The sequence below is a fragment of the Mustela nigripes genome, chromosome 12 (assembly GCF_022355385.1).
Source record: "Mustela nigripes isolate SB6536 chromosome 12, MUSNIG.SB6536, whole genome shotgun sequence".
Classification (NCBI taxonomy): Eukaryota; Metazoa; Chordata; class Mammalia; order Carnivora; family Mustelidae; genus Mustela; species Mustela nigripes.
The window spans coordinates 99,905,157-99,926,415 of record NC_081568.1 but is presented as its reverse complement, the minus strand read 5'-3'; the positions used below and the strand labels follow the sequence as shown (position 1 = coordinate 99,926,415).

The 21,259-nt window shown below is 39.0% G+C and overlaps 2 protein-coding genes across 11 annotated transcripts in view; one reads left to right on the top strand and one right to left on the bottom strand.

Annotated features, from left to right (window-relative positions):
- GFM2 (GTP dependent ribosome recycling factor mitochondrial 2) overlaps positions 1-20,718 on the top strand; it is a 79,982-nt gene extending 59,264 nt beyond the window's left edge. For 2 of the 10 annotated variants that reach the window (XR_009407506.1, XR_009407508.1), the window contains 6 exons: positions 2,629-2,808; positions 4,565-4,680; positions 7,937-8,119; positions 8,661-8,841; positions 16,410-16,535; positions 19,381-20,718. Coding sequence is in view for 4 of the 10 variants with exons in the window: in XM_059418075.1 (XP_059274058.1) it covers positions 2,629-2,808; positions 4,565-4,680; positions 7,937-8,119; positions 8,661-8,798 (617 nt within the window). In the remaining 6 variants the exon portion in view is untranslated. Of the gene's footprint in view, positions 1-2,628; positions 2,809-4,564; positions 4,681-7,936; positions 8,120-8,660; positions 9,219-10,123; positions 10,745-11,193; positions 11,403-16,409; positions 16,536-17,449; positions 17,586-19,380 lie in introns of those variants that run through there. The other 8 variants (XR_009407510.1, XR_009407511.1, XR_009407507.1 and 5 more) reach the window with 7 other exon arrangements.
- The window catches only part of HEXB (hexosaminidase subunit beta), a 25,752-nt gene continuing 13,535 nt past the window's right edge, over positions 9,043-21,259 (bottom strand). The window contains exons 6-14 of the mRNA XM_059418079.1: positions 17,221-17,322; positions 15,097-15,226; positions 13,491-13,671; positions 12,913-12,999; positions 11,657-11,729; positions 10,751-10,925; positions 9,676-9,766; positions 9,454-9,558; positions 9,043-9,235 (exon numbers count right to left, since the gene is read on the bottom strand). Of these exons, the coding sequence (XP_059274062.1) occupies positions 9,187-9,235; positions 9,454-9,558; positions 9,676-9,766; positions 10,751-10,925; positions 11,657-11,729; positions 12,913-12,999; positions 13,491-13,671; positions 15,097-15,226; positions 17,221-17,322 (993 nt within the window). The 3' untranslated portion in view covers positions 9,043-9,186. The remainder of the gene's footprint in view (positions 9,236-9,453; positions 9,559-9,675; positions 9,767-10,750; positions 10,926-11,656; positions 11,730-12,912; positions 13,000-13,490; positions 13,672-15,096; positions 15,227-17,220; positions 17,323-21,259) is intronic.

The window sequence follows — 21,259 nt, the reverse complement described above, 5'->3', positions numbered from 1 at the left end:
TGGCTCTCTGCTCAGCAGGGAGCCTGCTTCCCTCTCTCTCTCTCTCTGCCTGCCTCTCCATCTGCTTGTGATTTCTCTCTGTCAAATAAATAAATAAAATCTTTAAAAAAAATAAAAAATAAATAATAAAAGACAGAATCTTTAAAAGAAAAGGGTGGGGGGAGACGCCTGGGTGACTCAGTGGGTTAAGCCTCTGCCTTTGGCTCAGGTCATGGTCTCGGAGTCCTGGGATCAAGCCCCAAGTCAGGCTCTCTGCTCAGCGGGGAGCCTGCTTCCCCCTCTCTCTTCCTGCCTTTCTGCCTGCTTGTGATCTCTCTCTCTGTCAAATGAAAAAAAAAAAACACCCAAAAACTTTAAAAAAAAAAAAAAAAACCCTATACATGAAAGAAGAGATGCAAAATTTTCCTTGTAGTATAGAAGTATGAAGAAAATAAATGCTAGGATATGAAAACAACCCCAAAACTTTATGAAAGGCAAACCTTCAGATTTTGAAAGAAAATTCAGAATTATCTTACTAACCAGGACAGATAGGGTAGGACTTACAGAATACCAAAAGTTGAAAGTATAAACTAAAATATTGATAAATTTGATGTTATTAAAATGAAGAATTTCTTTGCTAGAATACACTATAAAGAAAGCAAAAAGATACATCAAAAGTTGAGGAAAGCGCGCCTGGGTGGCTCAGTGGGTTAAGCCGCTGCCTTCGGCTCAGGTCATGATCTCAGGGTCCTGGGATCGAGTCCCACATCGGGCTCTCTGCTCAGCAAGGGAGCCTGCTTCCCTCTCTCTCTCTCTCTGCCTGCCTCTCCATCTACTTGTGATTTCTCTCTGTCAAATAAATAAATAAAATCTTTAAAAAAAAAAAAAGTTGAGGAAAGACATGTGCATCATATAAAAAGTGACAAAACATTAATATCCAGAATATATAAACAAAGTTTAAAGATCCCTAAAAACATGACAACCAAGTAGAAATGTGAGCAAAAAAGATTCAACAGGTGTTTCACACAAAAGATACCCAGAAGGCTGATGAACATATTAAGAGATTCTTAGTATCAGTAAGGATTAGGATGATGCAATATATGACATACTATTTTACACCAGTACAGTTGGCAGGAATTAAATCAGACAGTGACAGGTGTTGGTGAAATGTTGAGCAATGGAAAGTCCTAAAAACTTCTGGTGGGATTGTAAATTATATAGCCACTTCCTAATGAAGTTAACTGTGTACAGACTTTACCACTCAGCAGTTCTTCTCTTGGGTAGATGTCTAGGGAAACTCTTAACACATGTGCACTCAGAGATAGATTGAAGAATTTTCATAGTAGCACTGTAATAAAAAACCTGTACGTGGAAAAAAAAGTCCAACTATTTATGGACGAGGAATGTATAAGTTGTACTGTGGTCATACCATAGCATATTATACACTTGTGAAAAAGAGTGAGCTGCTTCAATATGCATCATCCAGAGGACCTACAGATGTGAAGCAGGAGGCATCTGAGTGGCTCAGTCGGTTGAGCATCTGCCTTGAGCTAAGGTTGTGATCCCAGTGTCCTGGGATTGAGCTCCACATCAGGCTCCCTCCTCAGCAGGGAGCCTGCTTCTTCCTCTCCCTCTACCCCTCTCCCCTGCTCATTCTCTCTCCCTCAAATAAATTTTAAAAATCTTAGAAAAAATGTGAAGCAAAAGAAACAAATAGCAGGGTACATAATAGAATAACAAATTCAAAACACAGTAGAGTGAACTGTGTTGTTTAGGGATACATGCATATGTAATATGACTAAGGAAAATCGCAGGAATGACTGAATATATCATGGTAGTGGTTACTTCGGAAGGCTTGTAGGTAACTGGTAATGGTTTATTTCTAAGTAGTTTTAGGTCTCATAAATGCTCCCTTAAATAAAACATATTTCATAATATAAAAATTAGCTTAAAAAGGAATCATTAAAAATTTTTTTTAAAAAGGAATCATAAAGAGGAATTGTAGGCTATAATTCTTAGATTTAGTTTGAGCTGTATGTTACTCTGTTACATGGTCCACTCAGGTAAATATAGCATTGTTTTGTTTTAGTAAAATACTGGAGATTGATGACAGATGTAGGTTGTCAGAAAATGAGAGATACTGTTTTCAATCTTTAAGTCACAAGTTTGAGAAAAATCATAAATATGTAAAACATCACGGGAAGAATGTAGAATTTAGCAGCTTGGGTAAACAGAATTTAAAAAGCCTTTTAATTTTCATTAGATAACCTTTTATACTCCAGATGTTTACAGTCAAATAAAAGTTTTGCAATTAGAATTTTAGTCACATAAGGTATTTTGAAAAGTTTAAATGTGTCATCTGTATGTCAAAACTTATAGCATCATCTGCCTTAACACATCTCAGCACTGAAGCAGTATTAATCAGTGATTCACACCTGGCTTGTAACATCAGTAAACGCAGAAGCAGATGCTTTCTTTGTAGAACTTTTTACTCCGTCGTGTTTATATTGTATTTAGTGTCATTGTAATCTTTTTTCCCACTTTATCTTCTATGAGACTTCGAACTTGTTGACTGTAATATTGTATTTGCGGCATCTTGACATCTTTCTGGAACAAATCTCTGAGATATTGTTATCAATTTGTTTATAGATACCTTAGATAGAACTTTAGGAGACAAACGGCATCTTGTGACTGTAGATCTGGAAGTAAAACCAACTGAAACACCCTCTGTTACGCCAATTATCAAGTATGCTCCAAGTGTTAGTGAGGACCTTCCAAAGGTCTCTCAAGAGGCCATTGAAAATGGAATTCACAGTGCATGCCTCCAAGGTAAGGTACTCAAGAGTAAGCTTTAGTATCACAATGACCCACTTAATCACTCCTAATATCATGGATTATTTCCATCTTTTTTTCCAGCTTTGGTAGTGTTTTCTTACTGTGTCTTCTGATTATGTGTATGTTATACCTTTTTGCATTGTCCCACAGTCCTTGGATATTCTGTTCTAGGTGGGTTTTTTTGTTGTTTTTATCCCCCAGTCTTCACTTTGCTTTTCACAGTTTTAGAGGTCTCTATGGATACAATTTCTGTCTTTTTTTTTTTTTTTTTTTTTTTTTTTTATTTGTCAGAGAGAAAGAGAGCACAAGCAGGAAAGCAGCAGGCAGAGGGAGAAGCAGGCTTCTTTCTGAGCAAGGAGCCCAGTATGGGGCAATGGATACAATTTCTAACTCGGCACTTTCTTCAGCCATGTCCAGTGTACCTACAAGCCCATCAAAGACATTCTTCATTTATTCTACTGTGTGTGTGTTTTTTTTTTTTAAGATTTTATTTATTTATTTGACAGAGATCACAAGTAGGTGGAAAGGCAGGCAGAGAGAGAAGAGGAAGCAGGCTCCCTGCCAAGGGGAGAGCTTGATGCGGGGCTCGATCCCAGGACCCTGGGATCATGACCTGAGCCAAAGGCAGAGGCTTTAAACCACTGAGCCACCTAGGCACCCCTTTACTGTGGTTTTGATTTCTGGCATTTGTTTGGGGGATTTTTTTTTTTTGACTTCTCTCTGCTTTAATTGTCCATCTGCCTCTTCTTGCATGTGGTCTACTTTATCAGAGTCCTTAGTGTATCAATTATGTGATTGGATTATTACAACATCCTTACCATGTCTGGTTCTGTGCTTGTTCTGTATTCAGATTGTGCTTTCGTTTTTTGATATGCCTTGTAATTTTTTCTTGATGGCCAAACACAGTGTGCTGGTAAAAGGAATGACTATAAACGCATCTTTAGTATGTGGAGGTCAGGTGAGAGGGCAAAGGAAGTATTCTCTAATCCTAGGATTAGGACTCAGGCTTAGGTGAGCCCATGCCTCTGGACCAGGAACTGTACCCATGTTTCTTTTTTTTTTTTCCCCCCACTGGCCTCAGGTTGGTTGGACAGGATGGTTAGAGTAGACTGGGGTTTGATACTTCACCCAAGTTGGTTAGGTCCTGCTAATGCCCCTGTGGGTTAGGCTCTAGTTAGCTAGTTTCCCCTGACAGCAGGCCTTTGTAAGATCAGTGTGTTCTGGAATATTACAGAATGGTTTCTTTACCCTTCTGTCAGAAGCATAAGGAAAATTTTCTCTGATATGTATGGTAAGAATCTGCTTGAGCTCCTAGAGGTAAACCTCACAAAATTGGCCGGTGGCGGTGGGGGCGGGGGGTGTCTTCCTTATGATTTATGACTGGATCCCTCTGGAGTTTCTTAACTCCCAGACTTGCCCACACTGAGCCTCCAGCAGTTCATCAATTAAAGTTGACTTTTCCTACCCTGGCAGTGGTTCCTGGGCTGGTGAACCTCTGCTCTAGGAAGCTGTGACTCCCAGTATTCACTGTCTCCCGAGGTTTGGGGCCAGTGGTTTTGTTCTTTGTCTTCTTTCTTAAGGATCCGAGAAGAGCTGCTGATTTTTCATTCTGTTCTGCTTTTTACTTGCTGGGACAGAGTGACAATTTATAAGCTGCCTACCTGAATTGGAATTAGAAGTCCTCTCCCTGTATGTACTCCTCATTGTATATATTGAGTGCTAACACAGTTGTTTTCTTCCCCTTGCCTAGGACCATTGCTTGGATCCCCAATTCAGGATGTGGCGATTACTTTACATTCCCTGATAATTCATCCTGGTACCTCCACAACGATGATTTCTGCCTGTGTCTCGAGATGTATCCAAAAGGTATAGAACTATCCTGTGTTACCCTTTTTGCTTTAAGGTGACTCTCCTGACAGTAGTGTACCGTTGCTCTATAGGCAGCTGTGCTTGGCAGCGAGTGCCTCAGACTGTTAATGTTGCCTTCTCAGCCTTATAGTCAGGAAGGGTTTTTACCTTGGAGAATCTGTGTGTTCTTAATCACCACAGTTATATTTGATAGAGGACCTAGGAAATTATTGTTCAGCATGATGACCAGGAAATATTCTTTGATTTTTGGCAGGGAGGTAGGTTTCCTTAACTGGCATTTCTGAGTTCCCCATCCCAGACACATAACTATTAGCGGGAAGCTTGGTAGTTTGAGTAGGGGACATTTTGAGGGTCACCTGGGCCCAAGATGGACTATTATCTTATTAGTTCCAATTTTGGAGTTCCTGTTTATCTGAGTAAGATTACTTAATCAAAGATCATTGAAATCAGAGAAGTCACACTGAGAAAAAGTTTCAAGATAAGCACCTAACCTTACAAAAAGTATTAAGCAATCTGATTTTCTTGGCATGGTTACCTCTCTGGATATCCCTGAGTGTCTTGCCTCAGTAAGCTACTAGAGTTGAATTAACTCATGGGATTTTAGTGTGCTAAATGCTGACTATGTGCATTCCTCTCAGTGTAGTTTTTGTAGCTGACTGATTTGCATTAAAACACTTACTGTTTAGGGACACCTGGGTGGCTCAGTTGGTTAAGCAGCTGCCTTCAGCTCAGGTCATGATCCCAGCGTCCTGGGATCAAGTCCCACATCGGGCTCCTTGCTCAGCGGGGAGCCTGCTTCTCCCTCTGCCTCTGCCTGCCATTCTGTCTGCCTGTGCTTTCTCTCTCTCTCTCTGACAAATAAATAAAATCTTAAAAAAAAAAAAAAAAAAAACCTTACTGTTTAAAACAATTTTCTAACATTTGGGACTGTGTTTGAGACTTGATTTTCTACAGCTCCTTTAAATCCAAAATTATGAAGTTAATGTGAATACCTAAGTCCCTGACTTAGGCAAGTGGAACTCAATGTCTTGTTTATGTGAGTTCAAGTTCATACTTTTTTTCTTAAAGTAGCTCTCTGCCAGTTGGGAGCCTACTGCAGTGCTTGAACTCATGACCCTGGGATCAAGATCTGAGCTGAGACCCAGTCTAACACTTAACTGAGTGAGCCACCCAGGCATCCCTCAGGTTCATACTTCTTAGTTTTTTTTATTTTAAAAAAGCTATACATCAAAAAACATTCTGTAAATACTGTTTGCTTAACCTATAGTTAGAAATAATACCTATAAATTAATCATGATTAAAATGTTGAGAATCTTTATAAAAATTTTTAAAGTTTCTCCTGAAAATGGTTTTAGTCAGTAACAGTAACCTGAAAGATGTCATATTTCTAAAATAACCCCAAGCCCCATTATACTGATGAGTCCTTCAAAGCTTCATATGCCTTCTAAAAGCAAAATCTGTAAGTGTATCTTAATTGGGTAGTATATTTATTGAGATCATTAACTTCTTGGGGGCTGACATTTACTCTTTAGTTTTAATACATTAAATGAAGTACTCCCAATAGACAGACTGCAGCCCTTGTTCAGTTTCACCTAGTAGAGAAGCTACTCTCTGCTTATTAAAATGATGCTTCCTGTATTTATTGAGCCATCTTTGTGGAGCTTACAGTGCACTGACATAGACAAAAATGGGATGTTTGTCTTAACCCAGAGGACCTTAAGATTTATAAGACGATTAAATATATGTCTAAGAAAGATTATGAAGCCATCAACAGATATAAGAGTAAGCACACAGGAATATTTGTGAAAGGAAATGATGAGATCATCTGGGATTGCTGGGTATTTGGACACTGTCTTAAAGCAGGCTAGTAGGGTATAGGCTGCAACACTCAGACCATAGTCTGTGTGAAGTATAGAAGTTTGAGGAAACTACATCGTTGTTTTTGAAACTCTGAATTAGGTGGAAAGAACACTGAGGACAGATGCTGTGTATCTTAGTTATATATAGCATTCAGTCCTTTCTTTGCTTATAGCGTTTTTCTTTTTAATTTTTATCTTCTCCCACTCATTTATTTTGTCCTGAAAGACATTATGTGAACTCTGCATAAGAATTGGAAAAAAAGATACATAGTTGTTCGCTACTGATGGTCATTATTTTTAGTAGTATCTTAATTAAAGGACTGTTAGATGTATTTTCTGTAGGTGAGTCATTTCAGTTAGATTTTAAAGCTATGAAGAACTGATTGTTTACTATGTATGTGTGCTGTATTTTGAAATTTTAATGATAATGAGAATATACTCTTGGTTTTAGAAATGTGGCCATTTTTCATGATTGTGCTGGTGAGGGGCAAGAGAAGAGGTAGGGGAGGTAGTGACTGATCAAGGACAAAAGGATTTAGGGTCCAGAACTTTTACCAAATACAGACAGTTATAATGCCCACTTTCTAAGGCCTCAGTAATAATGAGAAGTGAGTGGTGATAGAGTGGGAACAGAACAATGAACAACTCACAGTAAGGGTGAGGGCACATTCCGGAGCCCCAGCTCTCTTACTTTGGTGGTTTCCATTGCTAGGTCTGTTTAGTAAATCCCACCTAATAACCAGAGGCTTATTAACATTTATAGGAAATGGTTTTGTTACTTTAAAACTCTGACAGGGCTCCAGCAAGATAGCTTTTAAAATCAAACCCACTGGTACTTAGAGTGTTTGCATATGCCCTCTAAAACCCATTAACCTATTTGTCTGATGTAGTGATGGTCTGAAAGACTGTGTCTGATGGTGACTCCAGTTCACTTCGTCCCCTATTCACTTGCCCCAGGTGCTGCACTGGCTTTTTTCAGTTTGCATGTTGTTTATGTGCTTGGTCTTCTTGCCTTTTGTTGTGCTTGTGCTACCTTATTGTAGTACATTCCTTGATTTGCCCTCATGTGGACTCTATCTATAGTAGGCACAAAACACATTGTTTCAGCAAGGAAGAAACTTTGATTGAAAGGAGAAAACTATTTATTTTATTTCATTGTATCTCTGTCTATTTCATTGTATCTAGGTCCTCTCTGTAACCAAGCTTTACTAAGTACCCCCGTACTGTGTACCTGAGTTCTTATTTTAGCTTTATAGACCATTAAAGCAGCCTTGTTATATCTTTTTTTGCTAGAGCTCTAGGCTTACAAGGACAGGGAATATTTTTTATGAATTTTTAATGGAAATTTTATTTCTAATTTAAGGAAGGGGGTTAACATTATTTAATTTCTTTAGGCTCTGAAGAAAGCTGATAAGCAAGTTTTAGAGCCCCTGATGAATCTCGAGGTGACAGTGATGGGAGATTACCTCAGCCCTGTCCTGGCAGATCTGGCACAAAGAAGAGGAACCATTCAGGAAATCCAGACTCGTCAGGAAAACAAAATTGTTATTGGATTTGTTCCTTTAGCAGAAATTATGGTAGGTACTTACTAACTGAAAAGTACCTTTCTTTAATAAGATTATTTATTTGAGAGCAAGTGAACAGGAGCTGGCTGGGGAGGGGGAAGCAGATTCTCCACTGAGCAGAGACCCCAATGTAGGGTGGGATCCCAGGACCTGAGATCATGACCTGAGCTGAAAGCAGGTGCTTAACAGACTGAGCCACCTAGATGCCCTGAAAAGTAATCTATTTTTTTTAAATACTGGGGATATTTATGCTGAAGCAAAGCAGACAATCAGGGCTTTGATTTTTAGAGGACGCATGTTAAGTTTGAGCTGTTAGGTCTTCGGATTTAAACTTACAGATATCTAGGGGATGTGGATCACGTCCATCCTTCACAAAGGCTGAGGTGCCGTACCACACTGCGGCACCAGCCTTAATGGCCAGTTTTTTCCCTTCCAAGCACTTACTGAATGTGGAGTCCAGGGACTGTATCTGATTACATATCCTGAAAATGGTGAAATGATAAGCAACAGGAACGGGAGGCTTAAATTTGCTAATGTGAATTATTTTGATTAGGGTTATTCAACTGTGCTTCGAACGCTTACCTCTGGCTCAGCTACTTTTGCCTTAGAACTCTGTAACTATCAAGCCATGAACCCTCAAGACCAGGCGACACTGCTGGGCCGGAGAAGTGGCTTGAACCAAGTGCTGTAGGTCTTTGGAGACAACCTCATGGGCACCTACAACTGCATTTTCAGTAAGAAGAATTTTTATTGTTTTACTGAACTAGATAAACGGACAGTGGCCCTGGAGCGGCCTGTTCTGCTCTATATGAAGTTATGTATGTGAACTGTATTGTGGACCTGTAAAGTTACTGCTGTGGGATACACTGTGTTATCATAAGGTTTTCTGGGTTTTTTGAGCTTCTTACACAAGCAAGTATTCTATAAAGTAGAGGTTCAGTCTTCAAAAAGATACTTTATTTAAAAACAATATGAAATCTCAATTTCCATGATTTCAAAATCAAGTTGAGTGTGGAACAGATTGCTGTGGGCTTTGTCTCCTCCTGTTTTCTTCTTTAAGCTCATTTTTGGTTTTGTACTCAGTATTCACAATATCCAGTAAAAAGAGGTTCTGCAGCTATTCCCCGTCTATAGAACAGATAAATTATGAATTAGAGATGTTTTAGATTGATGGAATTCATATCCATTTTAAAGAACTTTTAAGTCAGAATCACCAAAGTGGATTTAAAAGTTAGATCAAAATTTGGTGCATTTTTATATACACCTTTCCTATAAAAATCAGTGACTTAATTGGAAACTGTTAAAGGTCACTTGGACTTAGTGTCCTAGCTTTAAAAAGCTCTTACCTGGTCATCCGGCAGCGGTGAACGGTTAGTCTGTTGTAGGCATCTTCTAGATCTTTGATGTTCTTTGGACTCCAGAGTCTCTCACCAATGGCACTTGCCCGAGGCCTGAAAATTAAATTGCTCTGGTGAACATGTGGTTTAAATTCACATTTTCTTGTATCTAAAGTTTATACTTGGGAAAATTTCTAAAAAAATTCAAATGTTACCACTTAAATTCCATACCATAATCTTGGAGTGAGGTTAGTTGCATCCACAAATTCTCCCCATAGACAAGCTTCTCCACCAATGACCAGTTCTTTCTGTTCTTGAGAACCTACATTAAAATCATTGATGTAAATGAAGTAGTTGCTCAAAACTTTTACACAGAGGCAATGACTGGTCTCTCATTCCACCTTTACTGTGGGGCAACATTTCTGTTGTGGTCAGCAGAGCCTTGGGAGATACTCTTGCTTTTGGCACCAAAGTGCCAACTTTATTCCCAAGGTGCTTGTTCGCCTATTTTGACTTTTAGTTTTACAAAAACTTACTTGGGTTCCAGAACCACTTTTCCCTCTGCTTGCCAGTGAACAGTGTGCCAGGGGAATACAAGTTGGAATACTAGTGACTGTCCCTTCCCAATAGACCTCCAGTTTTGAAATACTTTTTAACACTAACATCCTTTGTCTTAAAGGAAATTTTGTAAAATCTGGTATATAATAAAGCTGGAAAAAGAAGAACTATTCTTCAGGAAGAAGGTCTGAGAGCCTAAAGCTCGACCATTCCTCCTACCACCCCCACCCCATGGATGCAGACCCAAGGACCAACTGGACTATAGTTTTCCTTGTGCCTTACAATGGAAAGGCCCATCAAAAGAGGAAACAAGGATGGGGCACCTGGGTGGCTCAGTGGGTTAAGCCTCTGCCTTTGGCTCAGGTCATGATCTCAGGGTCCTGGGATCGGGCCCTGCATCAGGCTCTCTGCTCAGCAGTGAGCCTGCTTCCCCCTCTCTCTGCCTACTTGTGATCTCTTTCTCTGTCAAATAAATAAAATCTTAAAAAAAAAAAAAAAAAAAAGATAAAGTTAATGCAATCAAGAGTCTTTAAAATGTAGGGTGAGGAACAGTGCTCATCACCAGTGGAAACAGAAAAAACCCAAAGAAATCTACTTTTGAAGTTGTGGTTTCTTTCATGAAGTTTAAAATGTACTGGGGCCTTTCTTTTTAAGTAAACAAAAGTGAGGATAGTGAATCAGTAATATCCTGGTGGGAGATTAGACAAGAAAAGGAACAAACCAAGGTAATGACAGGTGCTTCACTTACCATCAAAATCAAGAGGGTCCACTTTATAGAACTTTCTCCAATCTTGTCCGTAACTAATCCAATCTAAGTACCAAGGAGCAGAAAGGATCATAGGGAAGCCAGCTGCTGTGACTTGAGCTTGTTTTTCAGGATACATTTCCTGTTTCCATACTTGAACAACTGTGCCTGGCTTAAGCTATTAAAGTTAAAAACAGTATGTATAATGAGATCCAACAATTAAAAATGACATTAAAAGTTGAAGCCATTATAGTTAGGAAAACAATTCCCTAAGATTCTTCAAAAAACACACATTTTTCCTCTTCAGATTTAGTACTAAATGTTACTGGTTACTAGCCCTTCTGGAAAGATAATACTGGATTTGAAATTGTCATTTAACTGATGGAAAATAAAATCTTTAAAAAAAAATTGTAATTGTCAATTTATATGCTTTTTATTTATTTGAGGGAGAATGAGTGAAAGAGAACATGAGAGAGGAGAAGGTCAGAGGGAGAAGCAGACTCCCCAAGGAGCTGGAGCCTGATGAGGGACTCGATCCTGGAAGTCGGGATCATGACCTGAGCCGAAGGCAGTCGTTCAACCAACTGAGCCACCCAGGCACCCTAAATTGACAATTTTAAACTACCTTTATACCAATAAAGACTCATTCATTCTTGTTTGTTCTGCTCTTATGAAAAAAGAACTTCAGAGTACTCTAATATGTGACAAATAATGGGGTAGTGGCGGGTGGGAGGGAGAGATGGAAAGGTGGTACTAGTCTCAGTCTACAGTTTCTGCCCAAAGTTTAAATTCGGAGGTAAGCTTATTTCCCCGTCATGTTGGCAACAACATTATGAGGGTTCCTTCCTTCCAACATGTTATAATAGTAAGTCTCATATTAACAGAATCAGATGCAGTCCTCATACTTACCTTAACATGATCATCAAAAACCTCTTGCCAGACTATGGCTCCCTTGTTTATAGTTGAAACAATATACAAAAGCCTACCGTTAGGGGGAAGAAAAAGTTATTTCAGAGCATAAGCTTAACATGTGTTTAAAGCATTAACAGTTTTCTATAAAGGACTGCAGTGTTGGGAGCTGCTTTTCACTACAGCACAGCTTTATAGCAGAACTTGATACAGTCGGGTCCGACCCAGTGTGGTTCCTTCTTTCCAGCACATGCTTCAGCATGTCACATGGGTTAAAAGTCATTTCCTGAATGAACATGCTAAGCGTGTTCCCCAAAGTGGGGAAGACATGGCAATTCACAGGGTAGAATACAAACCACAATCTCTGGTGGTGGCATGGCTAGCTTAGAATAAACTGTAATTTAGCCTGTGTTATCAACTACATAGTGTTCAACAATTGCTAATACATAGTCCACAAATATTTCCTTGTATTTAGACAATGCCAGGTATGCTGCAGGTTTAGAAAATTAGAACGTACCACACAAAAGGAAAACAGGAAAAGGCTAGAATCTGACCTTCCCTAATTCAGGAGTTGGCAAACTATAGCCTACAGCCTGTTTTTGTATGGCTCATTAGCTAAGAATGGTTTTCACACTTGTAAATATTGTTTAAAAAACAGTACTATGCAACCATGGGTCCCATGAAACCTAAAATATTTAATATCTGGCCATTTAAAAAAAATAGCTTACTTGTATACAACAGTACCATTCATTTCCAAGTTTCTGCAGTGATGGAAACAGCCTATCTATGTGTTTTCCAAATGGTAGCCACTATCCTCATCCTGGTATTGAATACTTGAAACATGGCTGATGTGACTAAGGAACTGAATTTACAGTTTTCTTCCTTTTAATTCAAATACATCCACATGCAGCTGTGGCTATCATACTGGACATCACAGAAACCAAGTAAATGTTCCTGGAGTTGACCAAAGGAAGTGAAATTCACAGGCTGGACAGTAATAAAAGCTTCACAGGGAAGCCAGGCGCTTTGAACTGAATCCTTTGAGCAGGTGAATGCTGACCTTCAACATTTGTTACAAGTCTTAGTCATCACTTCATTGCTTTAAGGAAAGCAGCAGATATGGCTTCCTTCTGACACTTTGAACGATAAAGTATACAATATCTGCATTTGACATGGAGTGGAGAGAAAACTAAAAGTACTAAATAGCTAAACCTTTTACAAAAGGTACAAATGAAGTAGGCTTACAGGTAACTTACTTTTGAATATAGAAAGATTCCAGTCTTTGAAAATCTCTGCCAAAGCCCTTCCGCTTCATGAAATCTAGGACTTCTGGGTTGGACTCCCTTAAACAGAAACAGTAATTAAAATTGCATTGAAAGTTTGATAAACCCAAGGTCTTTAAAGCAGCTTATAGCCCTAACTTCATCTGTGCAGATTTAAAGCTATTAAACTTTGTAGGGATAAAATGAGCCAAAAAAACTTTATCATGAGTTATCCTAGTTTTCCACTGCAGATAATTTTTTTTCCAGAAGCCAGTTTCTGGTGGAAATGGCTTTCCCAGTCTCATGCCTCTCCCCTCTAAGGCTATTGGCACAGAGGATTTTTACTTGGAAAAAAATCTCCCTCACTTAATTGTTGGCCTTTCCCCAAAGCTGTTCTTCTTCACCATAGTCTTTTCAATCTCCACTGTCTTGCACATCTTGATTCTCCTTCCTCAAGGCTGCCACTCTTGAGTTATGTTGCTGACTTAAAACCCTGCAAACAGAGATCTGTCCCCCAATCTTCCCTTTTCACATGGAGACCTCTAAAAAAGGATTTTAAAGAATGGTCATACCAACATGTAAAGTCCACTTCATCTCCTCCCAAGTGAACGAAGTGATCTGGAAACACTGTACCAACTTCTTTGAAAAACTGAGCCAGGAAGCAGTAAGTTGAATTCAGAATAGGGTTTATAGGTCCAAAGGTCCCAGACTGCTCAGGTCCATTGTAACATGGAGTCAGGAGGTTTTTCTGACCTGGAAGAAGTATTTTAATCACAAAGACAGACATGGGTTTGGAGGTGATTATACTACTTTTGTTGAAGCTCTAAAAAAGGTAAGCACATCTGCTAAGAGTTACAATGGCAACTCCTTCCAAATAAGATGAGGAATTCTTTTCTTTTCTTTTTTTTTTTTTTTTAAGATTTTATTTGTTTATTTGACAGACAGAGATCACAAGTAGACAGAGAGGCAGGCAGAGAGAGAGAGAGGGAAGCAGGCTCCCTACTGAGCAGAGAGCCCGATGTGGGACTCGATCCCAGGACCCTGAGATCATGACCTGAGCGGAAGGCAGCAGCTTAACCCACTGAGCCATCCAGGCGCCCAGGAATTCTTTTCTTGAATCCTATTCCCTGTACCTCTTTTTTCCCTTTCCACTATTCTATTTCAGATATTTCAAATATTAGTAACTCCCAAATCTTTGGCTCACCCAGACCCTTTTTCTTGATCTTCGGTCTGTATTTCAAATTTCCTGTTCAACACAATTTCCAGGAAGGGCACTACTACTCTTCCCCTCTATAACTTTTCCTTCTTCAGAGTTGATCAGTTGACAAGGTCTATGGATCGTATACCCAGAACGTGTCTCAGCTCTCTACATTATTTTCCATTCTCATTGTTACCATTCTGGCATAGGACTTGTTCCTTTCTCCTTCCAGTCTGTCACTTCTTCAGGTTTCCCTGAAGTGTGGTCCTCCTCATGTGATGCTTCTTTCCTGTAACTTTCAGTGGTTTCCATGTGTCCTGATGGAGCCCACAATCCTCATCCAAGGCCCCCTACATTGTACTTCACCAGATTTCCCAATATTCTCCGAGTCCTCCCTGGTAATACTGAACAATTCTAAATGCGAGCTGCTGTGCTTTGTGTTCTATATTCATTATTTAACCCTCAACAAAATTACATGATAGTTACATTTTAGAGATGGGGAACCTAAGATGAGACACTCTAGACTCGTTCAAGGTCACTCAGTTTAAAAAAGTCAAAAAGAGGATGCAAACCCAAGTAGTGTGGCTCCACGGCCAGTTCTTACCCACCCTATAGTGCTTACTGCTCTTGGCTGCACTATACTCGGTCACCTAATGCCCTTCATGTTATTCCCTTTATCAGAAACAGGAATATATTTTTTGAGCTCTCAAAAGTACTTTCAGTGTTCTTCTCATCCAAGAAACCATTTCTTAAATTGACTTAGCATGCTCTACTTGTAATTTTTTTTTAGCCCTTGTTTTCATACTTTGGGCAGCGCCTGGCATAGTATCTTGCTCACAACAATTACTCAATACCATCTGTCAACAGTGTTACCTTTGTGCAAACCACAGTTAAGAACAAAATGAATTAACACCAGGTCATAAAAGATGGAGGAACTCAGGTACTCACTCTCTGCAACTTAAAAAAAAGACACTCCTTACCTTTTCCCCAAGACTGTGTATGTCCAGGACTATCAAATTCTGGTAGGACTCGAATGCCTCGTAATCGGGCATATTCTATCACCGCACGGACATCATTTGGTGTATACACGTGAGACAAAGAATAGCTTCCCTATAAGAGCCATATTTAATAAAATGTATGGAATGTATTTGTCTATGACACTTTTAACAGTTCTGTTTGTACACTGGTATTGGATAGCTAATTTTTCTAGTACCACAATGTATTAAATAGTCCTGTGTGATCCTGGAGGACTTTTTAAAATTTTTCTTTGATCCCATTTTATTTTTCATTCATTCCTTAGTAAACTCCGCAGCCTATGTGGGGCCTGAACTCACAACCCCAACATCAAGAGTTGCATGCTCTACTGACTGAGCCAACTAGGCGCCCCTGGAGGACTCATTTCAATTACTTATTTACTGTATCTTATCAGTAAACCCTCAGCACACTGTGCATTAATTCCAGATTTATGACTAGCTCTATCTCAACTAGCTCCTCTTGTTTCAGGAACATCTACCATCAGGTAACCATACAACAAAACAGAAATAAAATGTTTGACTCCAAAGTCAAACTTGTGGAAACTCTTGAGTATACGCTTCTTGTCAGTTTTAGAATAAAAATTAAAATACTATTACAAAGCTGAGCTGTCACCTTTCAAAGTCATTTTAATTACTATCAGCTTTAAAAATATCCCCAGACATGCTGTGGTAATTTTTTTTTTAAAGATTACCTTCAATCCCTTTATAGGTCACTTAAAAAGTATGGGTTGTAACTACAGACAAAGGTGTCAGTTAAAGGTGTTACTGTAGCATATTTCTTAAGGTATAAATAGATAAATATTACATGGAAATTATAAGCTGTATCTAATTTTGTATGTAAATATAACCTAAAATGTCTGATCCCATGATCCCCATCAAATTTATACGCAAGATCAGATCTAACTACTCAATTATAATTTAGAAGACAAAAGAACATACTAATTGATAGTAGGAGGATGCAAACAGCAAAACCCAGACTTTGGGAACTATTAAAATGACTTAGTTTTAACAAAGAAATTACAAAAAAAAGAAAAAAGTAAATGGCCTGTGATGGCCACCTATATATCAAAAGACAAGGAATGGACACACTAACTGACCACTACGTATGGAACTCATATGAATCTCATTGCAGGTAAGATTTTTTTCTTTAAGAAAAGGTAAAGGCACTTGGGAAAATGTAATGACTGGCTAGCTGGATGGTTAATTTTTCAGCTGCAATAATATATTATGGGCTTTTTGTTTTGTTTTAACAAAAACAGAACTTTTTACCAATAAGATAATGCTGTCCGGGATTTTCATAAGAAATAATGGTGCCAAGGGTGGGTGAGCGCAGGTGATTCAAGACTGGCCAAGTACTGATTACTGAAGCCGGATGACAAGGACATGTAAGTCATTATTCTACTTCTGCATGTGTTTGAGATTTTATATAGTAAAAAGTAAAGCAAAAGCAAGCAAAAACGGAGTGCCACTAACATTTCAACCTGCACTACATCATAACATTGGATAAAGCTTGAGAGTGTGGACAAAGGAAAACATTTAGAGTCCTGGTTTTGTCCCTTCTTAACTCCAATTTGGAATGAGGTCAGTAACTGCCTCTGTATTTATAGGGGGATTAAAAAAGATGACATGAGGCTTGCTCCCACCTCCACTGTTTCATAATACAGTTAATCTGAACACTGCTGAGACAACCATTTATTTTTTAAGGAGCTCTCATCTATAAAATTCTCTATATAGTTTTTCAGAGAAAAAGTCATTTACAGAATCCAATACAATTCTAGGCTACATGATAAAAATACTCAACGTTTTATTAGTTGTGAGTGCTACAGGTCTCCTATATTAAGCTTCTTAAATTTTGTGTAACTACTAGAGATTATTTACATTTACAATAACAATTATAAGAACAGTTTTATGGACCTACGTTGCTAAGCTACAGCCTATTAAAGTTTTTAAACCATGAACATCTAACTTTTATACTTTAATTCTATCCGTAAGAAACATTTAAGCTGAAAACTTATGATGAAACCATACACACATATTTGAAGACAGACTACAGTAATATTAATTACTCACTTTGTTGCTTAACTCAGGAAAAGCAACACTCTGGTAAGGGAAAGACTGGTCATCAACAATGTGCCAGTGGAGAACATTAAACTTATTAAAAGCCATGGCATCCTGCAAGCAAACATGTTAAAACATTACATGTAATATACAGATATACAGATACAAGACATACACAATCCAATTAGCTATATTCAGGATCTTTTCCAACATGTCTACTTCCTTTTAAATTTTTTTTCAGCAAAGCAGGAATGCAGAAGAAGTATAAATCATTTATCTTATATACTTCATGTGGGTGGCACCTGGAAGGCTCAGTTGTTTAACGTCTGTCTTTGGCTCAGGTTATGATCCCAGGGTTCTGTGATCAAACCCTGGGTGGGGCTCCTTGCACAGCAGGCAGCCTGCTTCTCCCTCTCCCACTCCTCCTGCTTGTTTTCCCTCTCTCCCTGTCTTTGTCAAATTTTTAAAATCTTAAATAAATAAATAAATAAATAAAAATCACACTTCATTTGGCATGTCACTTTTCAAAAAGCCCTATTCGGCGTTTGTGTTTATTCTAAACAAAGAGCTAGAACTTTGTTCTCTGAGAATGTAACAATCTTCTAAATTCCAAGTATTTATAAACATAGTTGGGCAAGAATGGAAAAGAGTTCTTAGAAACAATGGGGGTATATAAGTACCAGGATTTATAATCCCCAGAGAAAAAGTCATTTACAGAATTTAACACAATTCTGAGATCTGAGGGGTACGTGTGTGGCTCAGTCATTGGGCATCTGCTTTCAGCTCAGGTCATGATCCCAGGGTCCTGGGATTGAGCCCCACATCGGGGTCTTTGCTCAGCAAGAAGCCTGCTCCCCCTGCTTGTGTTTCCTCTTTTCGCAGTCAAAAAATAAAATCTCCAAAAAAAAAAAAAAAAAAACCACAATTCTGAGATTTGAGTGCCATCCCTTCCTTTAGAAATGAAAGAAACCTGATAAGAGTACAGCACTCTCAAATTCTAGGGGAAATTGGTATCAATTTTATGTACATTCTGGAGGAATAAACAATGTAATACACAAAACATAAGCTGACTATTTGACAAAGATTAAAAAAACAGTAAGAGAGGGAGACTGATTTGCCATACCAGATAACTAAAACTTAAAGAAGCTTCCCTTCTCCATCAGGACTGAAAAGATTTGCTGATGCATTTGGGAAACAGCTTACCTAACATGGGAATTATGCAAAGAGGTCCAAGTTTTTTAGTGGATAATGGCAAGATTTTTACCATCAGAGGAAGGAGTTTCTCAGTAGAGACCAGGGGCTTGCAAACTTTTTTCATAAAGGGCCCAAAAGTAAATATCTTGGTTTCATGAGTTCCACAGTTTCTATCACCATTGATCCTGTTGTCACAGAGCCACACAAAATGGAAACAAATGGACATGGCTGTAGTCCAGGAGAACTTCATTAGCAAAGACAGATGACAAAGTGGATTTGGCCCTCGGGCTCTAATTTCCCCAAACCTTGATACTGATAATTTTAGTATATGTGCTGCCAAAGCGAGCACCTTTAATACTGATAAGATACAGAATTAGATAATGATGTGAGGGTCATGAAGAAGATAGGGTAGGAAAATTGCAGGTTCATCTTGTCCCACTGACACACCAAGGTAATAGTTACATGTAGACAACTAACACTTAAGGCAGCATAGACCTTCCAAGGTCCATCACAGAGAGATGACCACGGAAACAACAGTGGAGATACGGTTGGGAACTAAAGCCGTGACGAGACCTAATCCAAGAAGGAGGGACTCAGCTGCACAGAGAAGTGAGACCCCACACCAGGCACCCCAGGTACAGGGGACCTGCACAGGGAGGATGAGTCTATTAACATCTGGCTTTGAAAACCAGTTGGACTTTTAGCCCACTGAGCCACCAGGCACTCCTCTACACCAGCCCCACCCCCCACCCCGGGCCCAGAGGGCAACAGGAAACGAAGTTTGCTCTTAAGAAGCAAGCATAATAAACCAAAAGACACACCAACAAAGCAGCAGTTTGAAAAAAGCCTAGGGTATACAAAAGATTTATTTCCTAATCTCAGAACTTGCACTAGAAGGGGAGAGATCTTTAGGAGGCTTCCTAAGAATCAAAACGCTGGCAGTCACCATTTATTTCTCTTATTTCTCTTTTCCCCCAGCCCAGATCCCTGAACACCTAACACTTCACCCATCTTGCTAGACCACAAACCCTGCCCCATTTAACCCACTGGACTTGGCAAGTGTCCCTCCAAAGTGACTCCTATGTGGAGAGGGGGAGAACTCCATCTACCAGCACACCTGCAATGCAGAAATCTAGCAGACAACGTCTGTCAACATCCTGGCAGTTAACATTACCAGTACTGGAGTGAGTCACCGTGCCACCTGACAAGCATGGAGAAGAACAACCGTGCCACCTGACAAGCATGGAGAAGAACATGGGCTCCCTTCTATCCTATTCCTGCCCAAAGCTCGTGACCTGAAATCCAATCATGTAGAAAACAGGCAGAGATGTATTCTACAAAGTAATGGAGCCATACTCTTCCAAAATGTCATGGTTTTGACAAAGAAAAAAAATTGGTATGAAATTAAAGGTGGCTAAAGAGACATGACCAATAAATCCCACACCTGATCCCGGACTGGATGCTGATGGAAACAACTGATGTAAGATGAATGAGGTCTGCAGAGCAGGTGTTCACATGATGTCGATTTCCTGAGTTTTGATGGCTGTACTGTGGTTACTGACGTAAGCAGTTGTAAGAAGTGAAAAGGGAAATCTCAAGGGGTGTGAGGCGTCATACATGCAACTTGCTTATGTTTAAGGAACACATCCTTAAAAATAGAGGGGGAGAATAAGGCAAATGTTCAATTTTGAAACTGGGATGTCTGGGTAAACAGTCTATGGGAGTTCTCGGGACTCAAGAGCTTTTCTTTAGGTTGGAAATTACTTCAAAATAAAATTAAAAAACTTCTAATGTTAGAGAAATGAAAACCATCTGTATTGGCCCGAGAAGACAAATTGATAGACTGAGAATTCAGAAAGGGACTCATGTATTTGCAGGGAGTTAGTTTTTGCTACTCATGGCACTGGGAGCAGTGGAGAAATTACAGATCGCTCAAAAATGATGCTGAGACTACAGGCTAACCATTTGGAAAATAAAGTATCATCCAGAACACAATGAAGTAAATTCTAACTGAATCAAGAATTTTGTAGGAAAAGGTAGAAATTTTTTTACAATTTTATTTATTTGTTAGAGAAAAACCACGCAAGCACACAACCAGGGAAAGCAGCAGAGGCAGAAGGAGAAATAGGCTTTTGACCAAGCAGGGAGTCCAATTCAGGGCTCAATGCCAGGACACTGGGATCCTGACCTAAGCAGAAGGCAGATGCCTAACCCACTGAGCCACTGAGGCACACCTAGAGTATATCTTTTAAACATTTTATTTTTTAAAGTAATCTCTATAGCCAACATAGAGCTTGAACCCACAACCCTGAAATAAAAGTCACACGCTCTACCAAATGAGCCAGCCAGATGCCCTGAAAGAGTATATTAAGAGAAAATCTGATAGGTGATTTTCATATTTAAATCATTGTTCTGGAGTCTTCTCAGCTCACTTTCCAAGGCCAAAAAATAATAAAGGATTAGATAGAAAAATATTATACTACATATAAAACTTTATACTTCTACAGAAAAAGATACTAGTTTAAAAAACACATCTAGAAAACTTCACTACAATACAGAATGGGTAAGCATATAAAAACAAGCAAATACCAAAGTACCACTGACACACATACAAACAAATTAACACCAAAGAGCTCTTAAGTCAACAAGGAATCTATATTCCGAGGATAAAACAGACACTGAAAATAAACTTGCCGCTTGCAATATAAAAAATACAAATAGCTAATAAGTAAAAGAGGCTTTTTTTTTTTTTAAAGATTTTATTTATTTATTTGACAGAGACAGATCACAATTAGGCAGAGAGGCAGGCAGAGAGAGAGAGGAGGAAGCAGGCTCCCTGCTGAGCAGAGAGACCAAT